General features: G+C 43.7%; 1 protein-coding gene across 1 annotated transcript in view; it reads left to right on the forward strand.

Moving 5' to 3' along the window:
• LOC144820278 (uncharacterized) overlaps nucleotides 1-24,191 on the forward strand; it is a 988,894-nt gene that overhangs the window by 132,496 nt on the left and 832,207 nt on the right. The window contains exon 3 of the mRNA XM_078677866.1: nucleotides 22,356-22,475. Within this exon, the coding sequence (XP_078533992.1) occupies nucleotides 22,356-22,475 (120 nt within the window). The remainder of the gene's footprint in view (nucleotides 1-22,355; nucleotides 22,476-24,191) is intronic.

A 24,191-nucleotide genomic window follows, 5' to 3' on the forward strand; every position in this document is an offset into this window, starting at 1 on the left:
CCCGCTGGATGCCCGTTGGTGTTCGGGATAACAACAAAGTGTCATCCGCCAACATCAGAGCGGGCACCCGTCCAGTAGCCAACCTCGGGGCATCATTATCCCTGACTCCCTCTAATTCATCCACCAAGCCGTTAACATAAAGCTAAAAAGTGTAGGGGCCAGGGCGCAACCCTGGCGTACACCCCTGGGATGCGCCAGAATGAGTCTACCTCGTCTTGTTCACAGAACTCCATACTACCCAAGGGCTCAAACTGACAGTTAAAATCACCACCCAAAATTATCGCGATAGAGGGGTCCAATCCCTGGATAAAATAATCGAGTGCCTTGATTGTGTTTGATTCCTGCCCCTTCTTGACCGGCCTTGAGTAGATACTTATTATAGCTACTTGTGGTTTACTTTGGGGTGTTAATAGGACACACTGGACATCCAGGGAATTTGTTTGCATTTGTTTTGCCTGGATGCCCAAGTGAGTGCCTATCCATATTGATAGTCCGCCCGAAGGGCGGCCTCTGCCTGTAGATACTGCAAGAATATCGTAAGTTGCAAAGGCTGGATTAGTGCTCTCCTCCATTGCCCAAGTCTCCTGCATCAAGCAGATATCGTGAGCAGCCATAAAGGCATCCCACTCTGGTATGAGGAGTTTGTTTTTTAGCCCGGCTATGTTCCAGGAGATGATTTTTAAACAACCTTCCACTGCTTTTTCAGAACCTTGTACAGCCCCCCCTCCATTTACAAGGGAGGTATCCAGGTTCCCCTTTTCTCTGGTCCCCTCCCTCCTCGAAGAGTAAGATATTGGGTCATCCCCAATGGGGGTGGATGTAACATTTTCCTCAAACTCGTCTCCTAATGGGCTCTTCATTGATGATTTGAGGTGGGGAATCTCCCTTCGGTAAGGAAATTAGTTTCTGGTGTTAAAATGTAGTCAACACAGTGATTGATTAATATAGAAAATTTTGGAGCTTTAAGCTGTCATTAACCTAATAGATTAGTTGGTTTTAATACAATTAGGTTATGTACATTATTTAGAAAGTGGGACACATTCACATATTCATGTTGTGGGGGACAGTTCTGTAATAGGAGAGCATATATAGGTTGAAAAGGAATGTCTTTTCATTCCACGGAACAACCAGATTACCTTAGTTGCCAAAAATGTGACTATTTTTTGGGGATCCCGTTCATTGTAATTCAGTGTAAAATGGCAAATATCCCTTTCTTTACCCAAACTCCAAACAGAAACCCTTCCCCTCAGATGTTATCTGCAGGAATAGAGACGATTTCAGAGGTAAATTTGCACATTTGCTGTAATGGTAATCATTGCCCCCAAAAATCTTTCTCGGTGACTTCATGCTTTGTAATCAGCCAAAATCTAAAATGAAATGCTGTTATCAAGGATTTGTAGGTTTCCATACTCACTGCAACACTCCACTTGTCCAACCCTTGACAAACCGCTTAGATCTACTTTACAAAGAGCAATCTCTTTCCACTCCAGTCAGATCAAAATTAACAAAATAAAAAACCATTAAATATATAAAGGTCAAAAATATAATCCAAATACATTTATTAAAACATAATGTAAGATACATAGGACAAATACTTACCTCTCCGCTATCTAACTTTCCCTACTGTTGCACTGACTGAAGTGTCAATACTAAATTGTATCCCTCCAGCACTTTCCCTATTGTGGTACTCATTTGAGAGAGTAGTCATTTTTACCCCTCTGCTATCCAACACTTTCCCTACTTTTGCACTGACAAGAGTGGGAAATTTAAGTTTATTGATTTTTAAATAGTTTAATGTTTTAATTTATAATAGAATGTTTTTTAATAAATTTCGTTATGGATATATATTACATTTTTTATAATTATAACATTTAAGGTAATAGTTTTAAAGTAAATATATATGTAAATGTGTAACTTTTAAATTAAGTTTGTTATATTAATGTATATTAAATCTAATTTTTGTAATTGTATTTAGTATATTCAATATCTGTTATATAACTTTTTGTACAACTATATTGCCATAGGGTTTTTCTCGATTTTTGTACTTCCCATTATAAATCTAGGATGTCGCTATTTTTGACATAGATATTGTAGTATGGGGATATTTTAGGTGTCGATATTCTGTGACGAACCAAATTACGCCTAGGTTCAGGTCCACGCGACCATTGACTATCATTGACAGTTTGTGCTTCTTGGGGCTATTACTTAATCATATCTCCAGTTCCTCCATTTGGAGTTTTGTCACTTTGGTGTCATTTACATTATTAAATGTTACTGTCTTGCTTATTCGGTTTGGAAGTTTTATTGCTTTGAAAAGTTGACTTCATTGGTACTGCACACAATTTACACTTTGCTCTTGGTTAGGCCTGTCTGCTCTGCCATGGCTGCCAGTGGAGTGGGTCATGTTAGTTTAGTGACTTTGGGGTATAAACTTGACAAGTAACATAATTGTTTCTTGAGGAGAGAAGTCACCCAACCCCAATCAGCCAATTTCTTACAGAATGTGCAGCATTTATAAAACGGCATTTGGGTAATAGTGGCTGGCACTAGTTTGTTTCATGATGGTCTGCTTTCAAGGTTTCAATGTTGCAGTGTTTTTAGCACCGAATAAGAGTGGAGCATTAGGTTCCCTATTGACAAAAGGAGTCTTCTCCCTAGCTCTGTCAAGCATAGCTGTCTGCTCAGTTTGAAGATTGATACTAAGCTCAGACATGGTAGTGTAGTGAAGGGTGGCCCAAGGTCAGATTATTCGGAGCTAATTGCTAAAGGCATTAGCAAAAGTGATTGCATATTTTCTTAACATACTCAAAGTCCAATATACAAAGGTTTTCTTCCCAAGGTGTTTTTAGTAGGATCTGGGTAGAGATTGCTTCGCAGTAAATACGAACCTAAAAGCACCTTTCAGAATAAAGGTTATTCCCTATAGTGCGAGCGAAGTCTTGAGGATTTCAAGCAGGTAGAGTATCCGGGACAAGACATTTTTATGGCTGGGTACAATTTTCCAAAGTTACCTCAGATGAGGCTAATTTCCAAATCGATTTCCCTTGTAGAGGTTGGAGGCAGGTTGAGTAGCGTCTGGAAGCATGAAAGAAAATCACTTCATGTCCTCGTGTTCTGGATGCAGATAGGAATAGGTTTTAGGCAAACCAGTTCAGAATTGGTTTCCATTGCACAACTTTAGAGCAAAAGTTGTTGGTAGCTTAAGTTTCAGATAATTTAAGAAAAAGGTGCAGTACAAAAGATTTCTATGACGGGAGTGATTGAACAATTACATTGTTTCAAGAGTCCAGCACAAGGTAGAAGACCTGTGACTTGCCCTCTAAGAAAACCTAATATGTGGGAGTGCTCTGGAATGGAATTCTATCAAAATGAAATGTGTACAGTCCACAGTGAAAATGCTGATGCTATTGATTTTAATGTGTTCCTCTGTGAACTCTATATACCACAAGGAAATGCATTGGGATCCAATAGAGCGTAGACCACTTTGGGTAGTTACATTGGAGTGCAACTTTGACTTTTTTTGTTATCTGCACATCACTTTATAAAATTGGTAACTATCTAGTCCGTTCATAAGGTGGTGATGACCCATGAGTGAACATACCACATCTGTATTGGAAAGAAGATAAATTGCTCTGGGTCCTAAACAAGGTGGTCATAAAGCTATAATTCCACCAAAACCTGTGCTGACTATCTGTGGAGTACCCCAGTTATGAGACAATATTTATAACCATAAGAATGAGTTCATGTTTGGCCGATAAGAAAATCTGAGTACGCATGAGTGGTTGTTAAGGGTATGTATGACTGGCATGTATGGGAAGGTTTTGTTTAGTGTGGGTTTGTGAATAATACTTTAGTATAAACAGTTTTTTATACATTAATGCGTAAATGATGGATTTTATATAAAATTATGAAAAATAGAAATCAGGCTAAATGCACTAATGCATAGATCTGGGTCCGTAATTTTGATTTAATCTTGTGAGAATTATTGCAGGGGTAGCAGAAATGTAAATTGTTTACATCTACTGAGTTCTCATAGCTCAAGACAAAGGTAATATTGGATCTGAAGGTTGTCGGTATTACAATTCTGATTCACGAAAATTGTAAATATCTAGAGGGAGTTGGAGAATGAGTGGTGGCAGATAACTTGTCATTTGGTCTTCTGCACCATGGTGTTTCAGTTATTGAGACTGTTATTGGTTACTTGAGACAGATGTCACATTAATTGTTTATTTGTACTATGTTTTGTCAATGGCCAGAGATCAGATAATCTTGTTACAGCACTTGAAGATGGCCGTCACCATTTTGGAAGAATTGGGTTATATTGTGAACAGAGAATCTATATTGGAGCTGGACAGGGAAGTGACGTTTTTAGGGTTTGTAGATTCAGAGAGTTAGTCTCCCTTCTGAAAAGATTCATCGGGTGAGGAAGTAATGAAAGCTTATCAAGTTTCCTTTAACTGATTTGGCTGATGTCATAGACCTGTTCTCAGAATTCAAGCAATTTTCCCAGGACCTTTGCACTATTGGCAGTTGGCAGTTAAAAGCAGAATCTCTTATCCTTCAAGTAATTGGATTTAAGGTGAACATTTTACAGAGATTGAGGAGAGGCCCTTTAAATTATTTCTTTGCATCAAGGGTGACCAAATAGATTTTCAGGTTCTTCAGTTGAAGACCAGATCCAGAGGTGAAAGCTTCCAATCCATTCCTTCAGGTATAGCCGGTCAGAACTCCAAGTTTTATTTTTACTGTGACACAAGATCTGCCTGGTATTTAGAACTGTGGTTGTCTGCAGACTGGGTTTTCACTATAAATGGGAATGTCCGATTCCAGTGTTCCTCCCGTTATTTCTGACTGCTAAGGAATTCCCAGCAGTGTTTGCACGTTTTGGTCCAGCATAGTCACCTATTTGTTGCATGGATGATTTCGGGGACCCCTGGTGAGTCATTGGTCTTTCTAGAGAAACTTGAAACCTGATCAGGGAGGCACAGGCGAATTGATAGAGGAAGGGCTACTGCTCAGCTTGGATGTCTTGGAGTAATTGGTGTTAAAAAGCGTTTTTTTTGTTTGTTTTTTGCACTGATAACTTAAATCTTTGGTATAAATTTCAGACTGAATGCTTATAGGTCCGCTGTTGCTTCAGGTCATTGTTTGGTGGATGGCATCTCGATTGTAAGGAACAATGGGATTTTCAAGGTTTCTTGAAATGAATTAATCTGTATACGAACTACAATTTGTAGTTTTTTTACATCCTATGAGTTTGATCTTATGGATGTTAAAGAACTGGCTAGATAACTGAAAACTAGCAATTTTGTTTAGTTTGGAAGATTTTCGGATAAGTCTGTCAACAGATAGCTTTTAACATTGAGGAGAATAAACCTTGTCAAGGGTAGTGCAATATCCTAGTTTTAGGGATCTTCCGAAGTTGTTTGATGCTATTTATTAGGGTACGAAGTGATAACACAAGATGTGAGGAAGAGTTGCATGAATACACTTCTGATTTCTTATGTGAAACCATAAATCTGTAGCAGTAGCAACAATTGCAAGTTAGGTCAAAATTGTCATGAAAGATGAGAAATTGTTTGGAGTCCATTCATCAAGAGTGCAAATGGCATCTAATCCATTTGTGATGGAGGACAAGGGGGTGATATTTTTCATCTTGCAAATTTTATTTCAAATCAATTGTTTATGCTTTTGAATGTGGTGCTAGGGCTTTGCGCTTGCACATAACCAGAGCCACCATGACCGTTTTTCCAGGCTTTTATATCTGTAAGAAAATCAAGATTGCATTAGACATTGAGGGTATGATTATCTGACTCATTTCCCACCCAAGATGAAAGCAGGTAAGAATTGTTTGTGGAGATATTTGGATATGTTATTGATTTGACGACTTTGATTGTTTTATATATTGGGAAAGGGCTAAGTATTTTCTTTTGCTGTTTTCCAGGATAAGGAAAAAGTTAGAAAGATTTGGTATTTTGGATGTTCAGATTGACAGTTTATAAGGACATAGTTTTGTTTTGGGTCCTCATTTAAGAGACTACAAAGGGACCCTTATTCTAGACCGCGTTTTAGAGCCTGCATTCCAGAAGGAGCAGAATTCTGTAGGTTTTCTAAATGTAGTCACTATGGTAATGGGATGCTTGCATGGACGTCATTAAAATGAATTGCACAAAAGCTGAACCTGTCTTTAAAAACCAAAACAAAACGAAGACCTGCCCCTCCACCATGAAATGCTTAGAAAACCGCAATTTCCTCCCTGTATTGCCAAGCAGGTCACTTCGGTGTTGGGGAGCATCATTAGTATGGGCATGCTGATGTAATGGAATGTGATCTGTTCTAATAAAGGATGAAGCCTCTGGTGATGCATGGAGTGTTATGTGGAAGCACAGAAGGCTGAAGGGTGCTGATCTCCCTTCGTTACTCTCCAGTGATGCTTAAATATTTGTATGATGGAAATCGTAGGGTTTTACTTTCTCTGCGCACATTCAATTTTTAGGAAGTTAGAATGTGTTGGGTGTCTTACATACCTCTTGCCAGACTAACAATAGAAAATATGAGTATGGGGTAGGTGATTCTTTCCATTTCTATTAGACCCTTTACAGCATCTAAGCATTTTGATTGACATCAATTTAGTCTGCTTAGGAAGAGCCTCACTTGCTTTCTATGAATATTGAAGGCCAATACACTGTGCAGAAGGTTCATTGTTTAGTTCTTTAGTTTGCCAATGAGAAACTCAATGAAACACTATCAAAGCTATGATGGACATGGTCTCTTGGAAGAGTAGGCTCTTGGCTATCAAGATATGAGGAAGCTGGAATGCGAAATGCGATGCCAGGGTAGTGGTTGGTTGGCTAGGAGGGCTACTCCCAAGATTCAATTTGACTCTAATGTCAAAGGTATGGACAGGCCTTTGTCTTATGTGAAGTGCAAATATGACTATTCTATTGTTACTCTGCTACAAGGGCAATTGAATGGCTTAAATGTGGGTAAATCTGCCCGTTTCATTTAGGCATGACCTCCTAAATTACCACTGTATAAGTGAAGAATATTTTTAATTGCCAAGAATTCATGACGTTATGAGCAGCTATCACATTTGTTTCCTGCTTCTGCTGGGCCAAACCATTTCAGTGGAATAATTAACTTAAAGCATAAGTTATTCATAATTCGAAGGGATCCGTCCTGCTGGAGCAGGAAATTCTGTGCTAGTTTTTATGCTCAGATCTTTATGAATTTAAATAGTTTTTTTGTGGAATGCGTTGTCGGGATAAAAACAATTCTAAGCTCCTGGTTTCATATCCAGTTTATTCCATAAGCCCAAGCCCCCAGTTTTCACAAGTCTGTCCTCCAGTCCGCACCAACCACCTCATTGATCAACTCCCTCAGCCTCAACATTAAGAAACCCCATGGCACCAGCATTCCTAACCAAACTGAATGATTCCAGACTCTTACGGTTTAGTTGGCTACTTTTAGAACCCAGTCGCCCTAAAGCACTGAAGCGCTGGTCTGAGGTCACCAGAATTCCCGATCGAGATGCTCTTCCCACATTGTTTTCCTATACCACTTGCCTGTTTGTCATAAGTAACAAGCAATTGGTGTTAAATGCAACCAATCATTTGAACATGGTGGCCATGTTTGTATATTTCTTTTTATAAGGAAAATTAGCTTAAGGTACCATCTGCCTACAGTAAAACTGCTTTGTAGACTTAGCCCAGTAAACGCTTAGTGCAGCTGAAAGTAGAGCAGGTTGGCGCACAAGCAGGGTTTGCATTGCTCCTTGTAGGCCATGCTAGTTTATCTAGAAGAGGGGAAAGAGTAATCTTGGCCCTCGTAGAGTAAATAGTCTATTTCCCATGGACTCAAGTAAGAATTTGCTCATTGCTTTGCTAGGAGGCACTGCACAGGCCAGCCATCGCCTAACCTGACTGAAGTATTTATTAAGCGCACTTATGCCGTGGCATCTTGGCGCTGCAGGGAGGGTAAGGCAACTGCTGGATGGCTAGGGCGTAGTGAACAGCCAGGTCTTTAATGCCTTTCTGAAACCGCTCTTATTTGATTGTAGGCGAAGCTTAATGGGCATGGTGTTCCATAGCTTAGCTGCCTGATGGGAAAAAGACTTGCCACCCCAGCGTGCTCTCCTTATTCTCGCAATGATAATCAGGCCCAGGCTGGCAGATCTTAATGTACGGCTAGGGATATGGGGAGGAAAGAGCTTTCAGGTCCTCGGCTCCTCCTTCAGCTACAGTTTTGTGAACTAGACAGAGGGCTTTGAACTGTACTCTCTGACGGACTGGAAGCCAATGGAGTTGGCGTATGGCCTTGGATGTAGGATGGCGCTTTGGGAGTTCCAGCAGTACTCTTGCCGCAGCATTTTGCAGTGACTGTAGTTTAGAAAGCTGCCTTTCACCCATTCCCAAGTACATAGCGTTACAATAGTCGATGCAAGAGAGTACTAGAGCACCGACCACTGTTTTCCTTAGTGTGGGTGGGATCAGGGGCAGTATTTTTCTAAGGGTTTTGATGGTAAAGAAGCATGCAGATGTCACTTGATGACTGCTGCGGAGGAAGAACACCCCCCCAGTACAGTTGGAAGACTAAACATCCACTGTGTATGATTGGTCTCCCTGGCAGCACCCTCTTTGGCCCCCTATTGCTGGGCCGATGAAGGGACATACCAGAGCTCAGGGGTCCTTATTTGTTCACCTAATGCACCTTGCCTCGGAGCCAGAATCTCTGCCAGCCTTAAGCTGTCCTCAGAACTTTAGGACACGGTTACTGCAGACTTGCATGTTGTGTATGAATGTGTTTGGTCCTAAGATCTTGGGGGAGACACTATTTTTCAAAGTGAACATATCCTTTCTACTTTACGTAATCTGTAATATTCAAGGTGTTGCAGGAGTTATTTTTTTATATAAAGTGAAAACCAAGCACAGGATCTTGACTGGCCACCATGTTGTATGCCACCTATCTAGTTGGAGAGCAAATGAGCGTTGTACCAGGGGTAATCCAATACATAGAAGTTCTACTGGTCAATTTGCCAGAAGGATTTGGTTGGGTGTCTACCAAAATTTTAAGGTCTCAACAGATTTACGTTGAGACGTCGTGCTATCAACAAAAACCGGATTACCAGCATCCCCTCTCCTTTGACAAGTACTGGATCAAAATCAGTTCATGTATTACTAAACACAAGTATCAGAGCAGTATAGATGCGACCACACCACAAATTTACACTTCAAGATCTAAATATCTTGCCTTGAACTAATGTCATAAAATGAAAGGCCTAGAAGGATCACAGTGGCTCAGTGACCCGTAGCCTGTGTAGCAATTTGGGACTTAAATCTCAAAAGCGAGACACCTCGAACAATGTGAGCTTTGCTAATTTGTGTTCTAGGAGGAGTTTGGAGAAAGTTTGACTTCTGTCAAACTTGCAAAAAGGCACTTGTAATGCGTTTGAAACAATCTGTAAAAATAACAAACGTCCAGAATTTGGACAAACCCCCCCCCCCCCCCTCACCCAGGCTGCCTGCTTTGGTGGTGCACCTACCTGACACTGAGGTGCAGTAAGAATAGGGCAGGGGTGCTTTTACTGCTATAGCTTGGCAATTCCATTCCAAAAGCGCCCTCCGTGAACTGGCAGTGTCATGTCGGTGCTTCCGGACTGCTAGGCGCAAAATCTATAGGTTTTGAAGTCTTGTGCAGTACCAGGACCCGCTTTAGAATGTGAACCGTGATGCGCTAGTCTTCCGCCAGTGGGGGCAGGGGGTGGCTGAGAGCTGATGCCCAGAAACTTCATCTTATCCAGTATTGGGGTATCTTTCATAGGTTTTTCACATGCCTGAGTCATTCCCTGTTGCCGGGATGGGAGTCTGAGGTACATAAAGTAATCTCATTAGACATAGAGTAATAGGTCAAAGGCCACACATTAGTAATATCCAGGTCCTTTTGTAGTAAGGACCAAACTCTAGAAAGCAACAAATCAGCTGCTACCACACTCTGGAACCTTCCTGGAAGGAGCTCTAGTCCCTCAGATTTTCTAATGCACGTTGTGCTAAGAGTCTCTACTGAGCTCTGCTCAGGTTTTCCTTATCTCTAGGACTTATGTTTTTCGGATATTTCTGTATCTGAGTGAAGTCTTTCCTGTCTTTATGTCAGATGCTCCTTAAAAAGGCATGTTTAGGCCCTGTGATACTTGCAAAAAGAGATTGCATGTCGACGACCAGCATAAGGACTGCCTCTACTGTCTTTATCCAGACCATACTCCTAAAGACTGTAATCTGTCATAATTTTTCTGCAAAGACTTTAAAAGATCATGAGGGAAGGCTTTTAACTAGGCTGCAGAGACTCTTCAAAATCCTCTTCAGACTCCTCAGAAAGGGCCCAGAGATGTTTCTCCAGGTCCTTCTACGCAGCAACCTCAAAAGAAGACACAAGGTCTTCAGAGGCTCTAAAGCTTAAGGGTTCACCTGCCAAGGGAGCATTCTCCCCTTGAAGGGTCGAAAAAACCAGTCTCAGACCCTCTAACTCCCCCGCCGAGGGTGAAACACTTTTAAAAAGCCTTCCTCAGCCCCGTCGACTACCAACTCATCGACGATGGCCTGGACTACGACAATCTTCTCATACAGCCATTGGAATGACTTCTTCGACTACCATTTCTACCTTTTCAGTCTCGTTTGCGTCCCTTTTGTTGACGACATCTTCGCCGACGGCACGTACACCTTTGTTATCGACGATAAAAATCAAGAAATCCTAGTCGACTGCAACAGCGTCAACGACTCTCGACTATTACCTAGACTAGTGCCTCGTCAATGATACACACGTCGACGAAGAGTGTACCGTCTACTACCATCCCGTCGACGACCACTTCGACTAGGTCCCTCATCAACTGTAGTGTCTGTCGTAACCATCGATGATTCCTAGTCAACAACTGCCTCGTGTACAACAACTAAATTGAGGGCAGAAATTACATATTTTCATTAAAAAAAATAGCAAAACAGAGGCTGACGCCTTTTCTTACTTCACCCAGTAGGGTTCAACCATTACTTCAGTCTCACCTTTTGGATGAAGATGAGGAGTCTGAGGACAGTATGTTTAGAGCTGCAAGAAGTCCCTCCGAACTGAACGTTCAGTATCAGGAAGACGGATTATGATGATCAAGACATGGGCGAACAGGCTTACAATCATGACGACAGCCATCAACAGCAACAGATGGTTTGTCTTCCTTCAGCCTTTGTCTCTGACCTGCAATTTATGATCTGACTACGAAAGAGGTTCCCTACCTCTGCGTAGTCTCCTGTTCCCGTTCTCTCTCCGCCACAGAGCACAAGTCCCACCTCCACCGCCTCCTACCATTGAGGTACCTGTGCCGCCTCTTTCATCTACTGATGATGATGAACAACAAGTGGGGATTCAGGATACGCAGTCACACCATGACAAATGGGACAACTGTTATCCCTCTTCCAGCATCGCCATTGCCGCCTCAGGCAGACTTACCTTCCGAAGATATAGGAGGTTTTCATAATCTCCAGGAAAGAGCAGCACAACGGTTCCAATTACCAATGCCTTCTCACCAACAGAACTGTTTCCTTTATGATTTTAAGGAACCATACAAAAAAATCAGTTAGGTCTATGCATGTCATAGACTACATTTGGGATCAAGGCATCAAGATAATGCAAAATCCCTCTACAGCTCCTCCAGGCATGCCAAGATTGGACACGAAATACAAGGCTCCAGCCAACACTCCAGCCTGCCTCATTGGACATCCCAAGCTTGATTCTGTTATTACTCGGGCAGCTCAACGCAGATCAAAAAAAACTCTTCTGCCCCACTTTCAGCACCCCCGGATAGAGAGGGCAGACGCCTGTACAATATTTGCAAACTATTTTCCTCCATGTCAGCACTAACAGTACGAGCGTCTAACTCATTAGCACTATGGGACGCTACAACAGGCAGATGTGGTCGGATATTGCACCGTAATTTGAGTCCTTGCCACAAGAATCTAAAGACTAAGCCAGAAAGCTGCTTCTGGAGGGCGAAAGGTCGGCTTCTGAACTTATAGATTGTGTGATGGACATCGCATCCACTGGTTTCCGCCAACTGGATGGGGCGGCAGTTCTGCGCCTCCAAGGGTGGCTTAAGGCAACGACATTCCGGCCTGAAATTCAAACCAAAATCCTGGATGCCTTTTGATGGACCACTCCTTTTTGGTACCCATATTGATGAGGCCCTCCAGGGTATCAGATATGGATACGGCCAGAGCTCTGGGTACCCTTCAATATAAAAGCACCACTTTTCATGGCTCAAGTGGTAGAGGACAATATTCTAATAGAGGTTACCAACAGTATAGATCTTCATACTCTAACCAACAAAACTGAACACAATTTCAGCAGAGACCACAAGCGCAGACTTCGTACAACAAGTCTTCTTTTCGCGGAAAAGCTGGGCGGTTAAAGGATTCCGCGCGTCACCAATGACTTCTCTCTACCGCCAGTCTCCGTTTCTTTTCCACCTTCCAGAGAAAAATTTCTCACTATCTTCAAAACTGGAATCAAATCACAACGGGTAGTTGGGTTCTCCAGCTGGTGCAGTTTGGACATTCTCTAGAATTTGTGCAAACTCCACTGCCAACACCGCCTCAACATATGGATCACAAACATTTACACCGCTTACTCCTGGAAATATCAATGCTCCAGAAGGGAGCTATAGAACGGGTTCCTGTTCATCAAAGGACAAGGTTTTTGCTCCCGATTTATTCTTGGTGAGAAACATGGAAAAGAAATGGAGACTGATCCTACGTTTAAGAAGTCTCAACAAATACTTAAAGCAATCATTTTGCATGGTCACTATGCAGGAAGTCCTACAACTTCCCAAAGCGTACGACTAAATGGTATCCTGGGACAACAAGAATTTTCTGAGGTTCGCTGTGGCAGGCAGACATTACCAATTCCGGGTCATGCCTTTCGGTCTCAAATCAGCCCCCATGCATATTCACGAAATGCCTTTCTCCAGTGGCTGCATACCTCAGACAACAACACTATATCTTTCCTTATCTTGACAACTGGCTCCTCAAGGCACCTTCAACAGCGCAAGAAGGCCTTCCAAAGCCTCTCTGCAGCATTTCCGAAGATTAGGTCTTACCCTCAACCCAGACATATCAGGTCTACAGCCTTCTCAGCGGATAACATTTCTGGGAGCTGTCTTGGATACGGTCCTGAAAAAAGCTTGCCCATTGCCAGAGTGACAACAAAAACTCCTACGTTTGGCAGAACGCGTACGCAGAAGAATCTTTCAGTGCGCCTATTCGAATCCGTCCTCGTAATAAGGTCTTCCTTCATCCTTCTAGTTTGTTACGGTTGTCTCTGCATGAGTCTTCTTCAAGAGCTTCTCTCCACTCAGTGGATTAGAATCAGAAGAACTTTCGACATCATACAGGTGACTCCTCAGATGGTCGCCGCTCTCAACTGGTGGACTCAGCCACAGAATCCATCTCCAGGCCTGTCCTTCCTAACAAGCCTCCCCTCAAGTTATCACCATGGATGCATCTCTAAAAGGTTTGGGGAGCCTTCCTTTGGGGGCTTCAGATCAGCGGGAAGTGGTTGTCTTCCAAGCGGGGACTGCACATAAACCTCCTAGAACTCAGAGCTGTCTATCTAGCTCTCCTGGCTTTCCTTCACAGGATAAGCTCACAAGTGCTTGTCAGAACGGACAATGCACTACGTGAACAAGCAAGGAGGGACTTGTTTTCTTTCACCATCTCAAGAATCTCCAAAAATTTGGAACAGGTCTCCAACAGTTTCCCGCGAGCGGACTACGTCCTAGGGAAAGACAATATATTGGCAGACTCGCTAAGCAGAATGCAGACAACCTGCCATCAGTGGGAGTTAAACCAAGATACTCTCAATGGCATCTTCTCTCTGTGGGGTGAACCACTGTTGGATCTGTTTGCCACGCGACAGAACACCAAATGCCAACACTTCACAAGCTAGTATTTCAACAAACGCTATACCCGACACCATAGATCACAATCGATTTTCTGCCACAAAAGTCCCTTTTATTGACTCTGCTTGCATTTTTATTTTTTATGTTCTTTTTTCAAAACATGTCATTTAAGTATCCCTTCACCTTATACATAACCAACTCAATGTTTGTAAATAGACCTTGTCGTGTTCCCTGGCCCACAGAACACACGCCAGACGTCGTGGTGTTGCCAGGTAATCTTTATTATGTTATCATGGTCAGTCATGCAGCGCCCCTTGTCCTGCGACCTCTAGCCCCGAGGTGTGGTCGTCTGTCTCCTGATCCCTCCCCTGACCGGATGTGGTGTCCGGTGTCCCCTGACCCTCGCAGGGTCCTAGTGCCACCTGGGCATGACATCTCCCCCTTTCTTGTAAACAACGTTGATTGTCCTTTGTTCCATATCTCGAGACCGAGAGTCTCCTCCACCATGCTGTCTAGTCCTGGGAACCATACTTTTTCCCTCAGCATCTTTTTTGTTGCTACCATGCCCTGGTGTGATTCGTGTGCTAGCTCCACCGTTCTTCTTCTCAGGGTCCTGGGCATTACGATCCTTGTGCCTCTCATTATCCCTTTTTCACTTTCAGATAGTTCTTCATTGATTCTTTTGAAGGCCAGCATCTCCTCTTTGTCTACTCCTCTTTCTACGCTGGTGTTGGCATTTACGTGTCTCCAGCGTTGTGTTTTGGTGATCTTCATGATCTCCTGCATGGTATCGTCTTTTTTTTGTTTCGTGTTCTAGTTCTTCTAGTGTTATTGTTGCGGGCGTGCTTAGCTTCAGTGCAAAATTCAGGTATTCTTCCGCCATTGTCGTTGATTCAGACTTCTTTGGTAAGGGGTGTCGTGACAGTCAGCTGGATTTTGTTCCTTTCAGGGTTTATGGGTTATTTTGAAGTTGTAATCCATTAACCTGATCCCCCATCTTTCTATACTTGGCGGTATATCGTTATCAGCGCCTGGTGATCTGTTATGATTGTGAAGGGCTTCCCGTAGTTGAACATGTGGTAGTGTTCGCAGGCCCATACCACTGCCAAACTCTCCTCAGGCTGCGAATATCCCTTCTCAATGTCTGACAGGCTCTTGCTCCCATAGGCCACTATGTTTCTTGGGGAGTCTTTTCCTGGTTGATGCTGTGCCAAGATTGCCCCTATTCCGACTGGACTCGCATCCACAGTTAGTTCTGTGCACAGTTTGGGGTCAAAGTATGCTAGGTGATCTACCGCCGTCACAGCTTTCCTTATTTCTTCGAACCCTTTGTCGCACTCTTGTCCACACTAAGCTTTGTCCTTGCTTTGTCAGCTCTCGTAGTGGGGCGCTTACAGTGGCAAAGTCTTTGATGTAGCACGCACAGTAGCTTGCTAGCCCTAGGAACGACCTTACTTCCGCCAAATCGGTGGGTTTCCTTGCTTTTTCTAAGGTCTCCACCTTGTGTGATCCGGCCTCATTCCTCTTTTGGAAAAGATGTGGCCGAAGAATACGAGTTCGCTTCGCCCCAGTTCGCATTTGTCTTCGTTGAGTGTCAGACCCTCATTCTCTAGCTGCGAGCACACTTCTCGGAGTGCTTGGTCGTGCTCCTCGTCTGACTTTCCGAACACCAGGATATCGTCGCTGTAATTTAGGCTGTTCTTGACCGGTCTTATTATTTGTCGTATTGTCTCTTGAAAGATTTCTGCTGAGGATGAGATCCCGAAGCTCAGACGCTTGTACCTGAACAGGCCTAGATGAGTGGAGAACGTCGTGATGTATCGCGACTGAGGGTCTAGTTCCAGTTGGTGGTACACTTTGCATAGATCTAGTTTTGAGAATCTTCTTGTGCCTGTGAGACAGCTAATCATGTCGTCCAAATGTGGTCCAGGATGACGCTCTCGCTCGATTGCTTTATTTGGGATCCTCATGTCCACACAGATTCTTATCTTTGATTTGTCTTTCTTTGGGACAGCTACTATTGGCGATACCCATGGTATAGGACCATCGGCGGGCTCTATGTCCTGTTTTAGTAGCACTTCCAGTTCTTTGGCCACTTGCGGCTGCAGGTGTATGGGCACTCTCCTGTGGTGTTGTGCAACTGGCCTGATCGTCTCATCAATGTGCAGTGTTATCTGCTGTCCCTTTAGTTTTCCTAGTCCTTTTAGCAGTTTGGGGTATTCTTTCAGAATGTTTTCCCTGCCCGACATGTTGTATGTCCTCTCCATCAGTCCCATTACTTGGGCCGTGAGGTTACTCAAGAGGCATGGCGCAGGAATGTCCCCTTTTAGTACATGTATTTCTTCTCTTAGCCTTTGATCCTTGTATTGTAGTTCTTCTTTGAACTTCCCCAAGTTAATTACGGTGTCTTCGCCCCCCACGTGAATACCTGTACTCTTGAAGGCTTCAGGGTCAGTTGCACCTTCATTCTTTTGTATTCGGAGACGCACATGATGTTGCACGTCGCTCCGCTGTCCAGGACGAACTTCGTTTCGTGTGACCCTACATTTGTTACCGACTCCGTCTTTTTTTATTTTATTTTTGTCCACCAGACCTATTCTCTCTTCGCTTTCTTCTTCTTCTGATTCTGTGGTGACATTTGTCATGAGGTACAGCCGTTCCGTTATGTCTTCTTCACTTTCTTCCCCTGACTCTACAGACTAACTTCTCACTCCCGCTTCCAAATGCCTGATGTGTCTGCTAGTTGGCATCCGTGCTCTTCCAGGTCTCCCCCGGTCATTTCTGAATTGTGTCCCTTGGCACACGCTGGCGTAGTGATTTCGTCTGTTGCATTTGCGGCATGTCTGGCCGAAAGCTGGGCACTGCCCTCTGTGTGGAAACTCCAGTCCACATCTGTAGCAGGTTCCCTCTGGTTGCTTCTTCCCTGCCTGGTCTCCTCTGTCTTCCCTCCAATTCCCTGGCCGACTGTTGGTGGTCATTCGTTGTATCTGTTCTCCTCCTCTTGTCTTACCTCGTTCCATCTCTTTTGCGTGTGCAGTCGCTCTTGCTTCCGCCCTTCCTAGTGCAAGGATGTTTTCTAGGGAGATTGGTTCTTTTAGTACCCTTGCTCTAAATTCTGTGTCGCGGCATCCTTATATAATGCGCAGTCTTATTGCCTGCTTGTCGAACTTGTCGAATTCGCAGTGGGTGACCAGTTTCCGCAACCTCGTTGCGAATTCATCCAGGGACTCCTCCGCCTGTTGGAACGCGATCATGAAACTATACCTCTCAAAATCCACATTTCTTTTTGGGTCAAATTTGGCGGTTAGACACGTCTTTAGCTTTTCATATGTGTCAATGTCACCTTTTGGCAGGGTCCCTAGCAAATCTTCGATTTCATCTCCAACTAAATTTATGAAGAGTCCTCTCTTCTTGGCCGCTGTCACGTCAGTGGCATCGATGTAGTTTTCAAAACGTCTTACCCATTTATCCCATCTGATCCCAGTCTGTGGTTCAGATAGGCTAAATGGTAGTGGCCTCCTATATTGAGCACTTGGTTTTGGGTCTGCCATTTGCGCTCCCTCCTATATTCTTTTGTCTGGTCTCTTTTCTTTGTGGGTGGTGCTCTTTATACTGTTTCCTCTAAATTCTTTCCTCTTTCCTTCTATTTTCTGTATTTTGTTCTTTGTTTGCTCTTGTATTCTTTATTTTCATCGAAACAGGTCTTTCTGCCCACTTTCCTTTGTTTGCCAGTCCTTTTTTTTCACTTTTGTGGCCAATTCATTCGCTTTCGCGCTTCGCCTGGCCTCAAAATGGCTGCCGTGCTCGTTCTTGGTTCCTATTGGCTCGTTTCGCTTGACTCTAAGATGGCCGCCGTCTTCTCGCGGGACTTCGCGGCCAATTGCAATGCAGCCTGACTTCAAGATGGCCGCCGCGCTGATTCTTCCTTTTTATTGGTCCTAGCGCCTGGCCCCAATATGGCCGCCGAGACTCTTGCGAGAGCTCGCGCTGGCTTTTTGATTCGACGCTCGCGCTCTTTGGCTGGCGCTTACAGACTCTGTTGCTTCGTCCGCGGCGGTCGGGGTGGGCTCCCCTACGCTGCCGATTCCTCGATGGTGCTTCCCTCTTCCCTCTTCCTCTTGACCACGACGCAATCCAGGGTGGGCTCCTGGTTTTCAGCTCGCGATTCCGGCACACTGCATTCGGATCCCGCACTACTCGCCAGATGTCGTGTTCCCACGCCAGACGTCATGGTGTTGCCAGGTAATCTTTATTATGTTATCATCATGGTCAGTTGTGCAGCGCCCCTTGTCCTGCGACCTCTAGCCCCGAGGTCCGGTCGTCTGTCTCCTGATCCCTCCCCTGACCGGATGTGGTGTCCGGTGTCGCCTGTCCCTGACCCTCGCCTCGCAGGGTCCTAGTGCCACCTGGGCACGACAGACCTAACCTTTATAAAAAAGCATATATACAATACATTACTCACTAGACATACTTTTGCTTATTAAACATCAATACACATAAATGCATTCATGTATAAATACATTCAAGTATTCCTATATATCATATAGTGCTTCATTTAATTTATACACTGTCACTGACCCCTATAAGGACCCTATTAATAGATAGTGCAGAGAACTAAGTGGGACTCAATTCCAGCACCCTAGACAAAAGTCGGACACAATGAGATCTAGGAAATCATACACTGTTGTTTTTTTCTGCTAGGAGTGTCAAATATATTCCAGTGTATAAATTAAATGAAACACTATATGATATATAGAAATACTTGAATGTATTTGTGTATTGATGTTTAAGAAGAAAGTATTTCTAGTGAGTAATGTATTTTATATATGGGATTTGTATACATTTTATGTCTATTTTGAAACATTGAGATTTTATGTATAAGGTGAAGGCACACTTAAACGATAAGTTTTTGAAGAAAAAAGAAAAAATAAGAATGCAAGCACAGTCAATAAAAGGGACTTTTGTGGCAGAAAATCTATTGTGATCTATGGTGTCAGAGGTGTAGCGTTTGTTGAAATACTAGATTGATTCGGGCCTCTGTCCTCCTTAATTGAATCATTCCCCCTAGTTAGATATCCAACACTTCACAAGCTGACATCGCCAACAGGGATCTCTGGGGAATACATTTTCAATAGCATGATTCGGCGTATTCGCCTAAGACTTTCCACCGATTCCCCTGATTCCCAGGCTCCTCAGGAAGATGAAGGCAGAGCCCTGCACACTGATTCTAATATCCCCTGCATGGTCTCTCCAACATTGGTTCACAGAACTTCAGCTTCTCTCCCTGCAAACACCAATTCAGCTGACACCTTTTCCATCCCACCTCACAATGGACCAGGGACAAATCCAACACCCAGATCCAGCATCTCAGATTATCGGCCTGGCTCCTGAGTTCCACGAATTTCAGAATTTGAACATTCCTCCAGACTGCAGAGCTGTCCTATCCGTGCCTGAGCGGATAGTACAAACAGGACTTACTTCTTTAAATGGAAGAGATTCTGTATTTGGTGCAGATCTGCTAAGGTGCATCCCTTCACATGCTCTCCAGAAGAGATATTGCCATACCTCCTTCATTTAGCCACTTTGGGCCTAGCCCACGCTTCCATCAAAGTTCACCTGGCAGCAATATCCTGTTTCAGAAGATCTTGTACGGGGCCTTCTCTTTGGTCAAACAGATTGATAAAGCAATTTCTTAAAGGTTTGTTTCAGACTTTCCCTCCTGTAAAGTCCCCACCTCCAACATGGTAACTAAACACAGTACTTGGCTTATGAAGTACCCTTTGGAGCCGATAGAGCTGATCTCAAGTTCCTTTCTTGGAAAGCTGTGCTCCTTCTAGCCCTTGCATCTGCAAGACGAGTTGGCGACATTCAAGCTTTCACAATACAAGACCCTTTTCTTCAATTCAAGAACGACCGGGTAATTCTTCTGACTAATACAACATTTATTCCAAAAGTCCAGTCTGACTTGCACCTAAATGAGCCTATTGTCAGACTTTCTTTCCAAATCCTCAAACAGCAGCCGAAAGAGCTCTACATTCACTAGATTTGAAACTCTGCCTTAAGTTCTACCCTGACAGAACAAACTTTCCTCCAGTCCAACCAACTTTTTTGTGGCTTACAGTTTGCCCAGAAAATTTTCCTCTCACAAAATAAAGTATTTCCAGATGGATCTCTGGTGCTATTGTCTTCTGTCACCAACAAGCTGGTCAACCTTTACAATGAAGAATTCGTGCCCATTCTACTAGGGCAGTTTCTACTTCTATGGCACTGTTTGCAGGTGTGCCTATCGCAGACATTTGCAGAGCAGCAAAATGGAAGACGCTGAATACATTTACCAAACATTACGGTTTGGATACGGAGCTAACGAAGGATGCTGCAGTGGGACAGGCGGTGTTGCGTCATGTATTTCGATAGTGGTGAGCCTTCCTTCCTCCCCACCATTCTTTCTCATTTTTCTCCGCACATTTCTTTGTCACTGTTATGCCTTTTGCCAGACTTGTAACGTATTGCTTTGCATTTTAATGCTGATATACAGTTACTAATGCTTTTGTTTATGCAAAAGGAAATGTGCTTATTGCTTTCTATTCTGATTCAAGCATGTGACTCTATAAAAGATACCCTAATACTGGATAAGAAATGCTTTACGTACCTGTAACTGCAGTTATCCAATATTGGTATCGTTCACATGCAACCCACCCGCCTCCCTTGGAAGGGCTCACCTAGTACTCTGTTGTATCTCTATATAGCACTGTACTTACGAACATCTGAGGGACTAGAGCTCCTTCCAGGAAGGCAGTTTCCAGAGGGTGGTGGCAGCTGATTGGTTGCTTTCTAGAGTTTGGTCCTTTTTTACAAAAGGACCTGGATGTTACTAATGTGAGGCATTTGGCCTATTACTCTGTATGTCTAATGGGACATTACTTTATGTACCGGGGACACCTATCCCGATGATAGGGAATGATTCTGGCATGTGAATATATGAAAGATACCAGTTACAGGTAAGTAACACATTTCTTTTAAACTATACAGACTAAGGCCTTGTGCCCTGCAATTCAAGCATAACCAACAGTGGAAAGACTCCGCATATCCGGCAAAACACCATGAGACTGAAATGCTCCCTGTGTGGAATACAAAAACAGTTGATGGACAGAATGCAGAACAATGTCATACATTCACCCCAGTACCGAGATCTGTGCCTAAATCCATCGTTTTTTGCACTCCACACCACCCCAGTTCAGACATGGCCAGATGCAAATCAGGCTTGACCCTGTGCCTCATGGGAACAGTCCAGCCCGAACTGCCAAGCCATGTCTTTCCTGAACCGGAATCAAGCATCCTAGGACCAGTTTCTGGCTATCAGCCATCATCAGCCAGGATAGCTTGACTCCGGTGGTGTGGAGAGCATGGGACTCACGTCTGAGCATACCCATCCCACTCGGGGTGACAAATGCAAAAACAGTTGATGGACAGAATGCAGAACAGTGTCATATACTCACCCCAGTACAGAGATCTGGGCCTAAAACCATTTTTTTTTGCATTCCACACCACCACAGTTCAGGCTGTATGTATGATATTGTTCTGCATTCTTTCCACCAACTGTTTTTGCATTTGTCACCCCGAGTGAGACGTGAGCCCTGTGCTCTCCATGCCACTGGAGTCAAGCTATCCTGGCTGAAGACGGCTGATAGCCAGAAACCGGTCCTAGGCTGCTTGATTCCGGTCCAGGGAAGACATGGCTTGGCAGTTCGGGCTGGACTGTTCCCATGAGGCACAGGGTCAAGGCTGATTTGCATATGGCCATGTCTGAACTGGGGTGGTGTGGTGAGCAAAAAACGATGGATTTAGGCCCAGATCTCTGTACTGGGGTGAATGTATGACATTGTTCTGCATTCTGTCCAACTGTTTTTGCATTTTTCTGTGTGGAATACAACACAATTTATGACGTGGTGATCAGAAGGTGACCTGTTTCAACACCAGGAGTCTGAATCGGGCTTCATTCTTTATAGGTCTGTAAGCTGAGTACCATTATATGGGTTAATAGTAGCACCTGTTGGAATCTGCTAGCGGCCGGATGAAGGCCTATATAAAACGTGGTAAATAGTGTTACATTCGAGCAAAATACATTGTTCACTCCTGGCACGAACAGGCTCAAGTTATTAGATTAATAGAATGTTGTTTAAAATGGATTAATGTGTTTTTTAACAAAGTTGTTTAGAAACTGAAGACCATATACTGTAGAGTGACTAAAAATTATTTTCCTTCTGACAATCATTTAATCAGATGTATTCGTTTTTTCGATATCTTAGTATATTTATCTGGTCTGTCCCCGTTCTGCTCAATTTGTCTTGTGAGGTTCTGCCGGCTTGACTTTAATATAAGCTCTCAAATGTTTTCCTCCCTTCTCACTGTGGCCGATATCCAGAGAAAGCATGTCATGGTGACACAAATGCCTTTCAGTGTGACAATGGAAAGTGTATTGCTAGCTCCTGGAACTGCGATGGGGTCGGCGACTGCCTGGACGGCTCTGATGAGAGCAACTGCGGTAAGCACAGAATGCTTCTGTATATTAGAAAACTTTTGCATGTTTCGCATGTATAGAGCTCTTTACAGCATGTTCTTTAAACTAGTTTGCTGCCTAACTTCTGCCTGATTGTTTTTAAGTGGATCCAAATTCCAATCCACCCTGACCCAGCACTCCTATGCACGTCTTAAGTCTGTTGCATAAAGACATACATGCACAGTGGCCCTGAGGTAAGGAAAACAATGGTTGTATGTGGTTGCCAGAGGCTTTCGACCACTGCAGCACATCCTATTTTGTAATGGTATCCAGGGATTATTTCCAAGAACCGAATTGTTAAAACAAATAAAATATAGGATTTCTAGAAATTGTTTTTTAGCTTGTTGGGTATACAGCCTTATACACCAGCTCTAATGGACTAGAAGGGAATTGGTTGTACATTTATCTAAATAAACACCACTCTGTACGCTTCCCTTCGCAGAGTTTATTATGTTTTTTTGAGCTGCTTTGCTCGGTCTACTCCCCTTGTCACTGGGCATTGTCCGGTTACTTCATGTACAGTTTTAGGTTGAAGTCTCCCTGACAGCACATCTGTCTGGCTGCAAAGACCTGTTGGTGGCATGCCAAAAGCTGACCTCTGAATGCCCCCCACTCCCTTTTCTCACTATTGGCTTTGTGTTTTGTAACTCACGTGCTTGTTCTATTTGCTGGTATTATTTGCTTTAAGCTGTACAGCATGCCTTAGTCCATGCTGTGGTGCACAGCCTCTTTACCATCCTTTTGTTAGTCTGAATTGTATCCTCCCACTGCTTGCTTTTTAGGGAACAACTTTTTTAGGTCTCGCTGAGCGAACGCGCATGCGTTCTCAGCGAGACTTAAGTAAGGGCTCCCAAAAATGCACCCAAAAGCGGATTGCCTACAGTGCATGTGTGCGGGCGCGTGCCCATCGGACACAATTTGCCTCTCTCCTCACTCATGCTGGTTTGCTTGCAGCTGGCATCAGACTTCAAAGGAATCCGCTTCACTCTTCTCCCCCCCCCCCCCCCCCCCCCTTCCGTTTCTGGCTTTGCTCGCAGAAGGCTGTCATGCCCAAGATCACACCCGATTAAACAGCCGAGGTAATGCGCCCATAAATTATATTGTTGCTACCTGCTACTTTGGTGTCACCTCTGCTTTCATCATTGGGTCCTAATCTGTTGCTATCTAGATGTTGTAAAATAGACATGAAAGGTTTAGTTATGTCCTGATTAGGGTCACTTTTGGAAAGTCTTACAGAAACTTTACTGTACGCATTCTTACCTGTTCTGGTCTAGTTTCTTAGGTTTATGGTGCTGTTCATTAACACTTGCCAGAGATGCCGAAAGAGCTCTTTTGAGCTGCCTATTTATGTGCTAAAATGTTTTATTGTGTACCGTGCTGCCAAATTCTGTGTGAAGTCTGTGCATGGCAACAAACGCCTAGAGGCGCTGCTAAATTTTGCACAGCCTGCTGGCAGACTCCTGCAGGATTTCCGCCACCGCCGTGTCCGCCACCACCAAGTCCGCCACCGCTCAGTGCCACATAATTATATACTACAAAATTACTGTGCTCAACGAAACATACACTCCAAATACCACTCGGTGCCACATAATTATATACTACAAAATTACTGTGCTCAAGGAAACATACACTCGTCCACGTCCGCCACGTCTGCCACGTCTGCTTAGGGTCACTTTTGGAAAGTCTTACAGAAACTTTACT

Source organism: Lissotriton helveticus, chromosome 2_1, assembly GCF_964261635.1.
Source record: "Lissotriton helveticus chromosome 2_1, aLisHel1.1, whole genome shotgun sequence".
Classification (NCBI taxonomy): domain Eukaryota; kingdom Metazoa; phylum Chordata; class Amphibia; order Caudata; family Salamandridae; genus Lissotriton; species Lissotriton helveticus.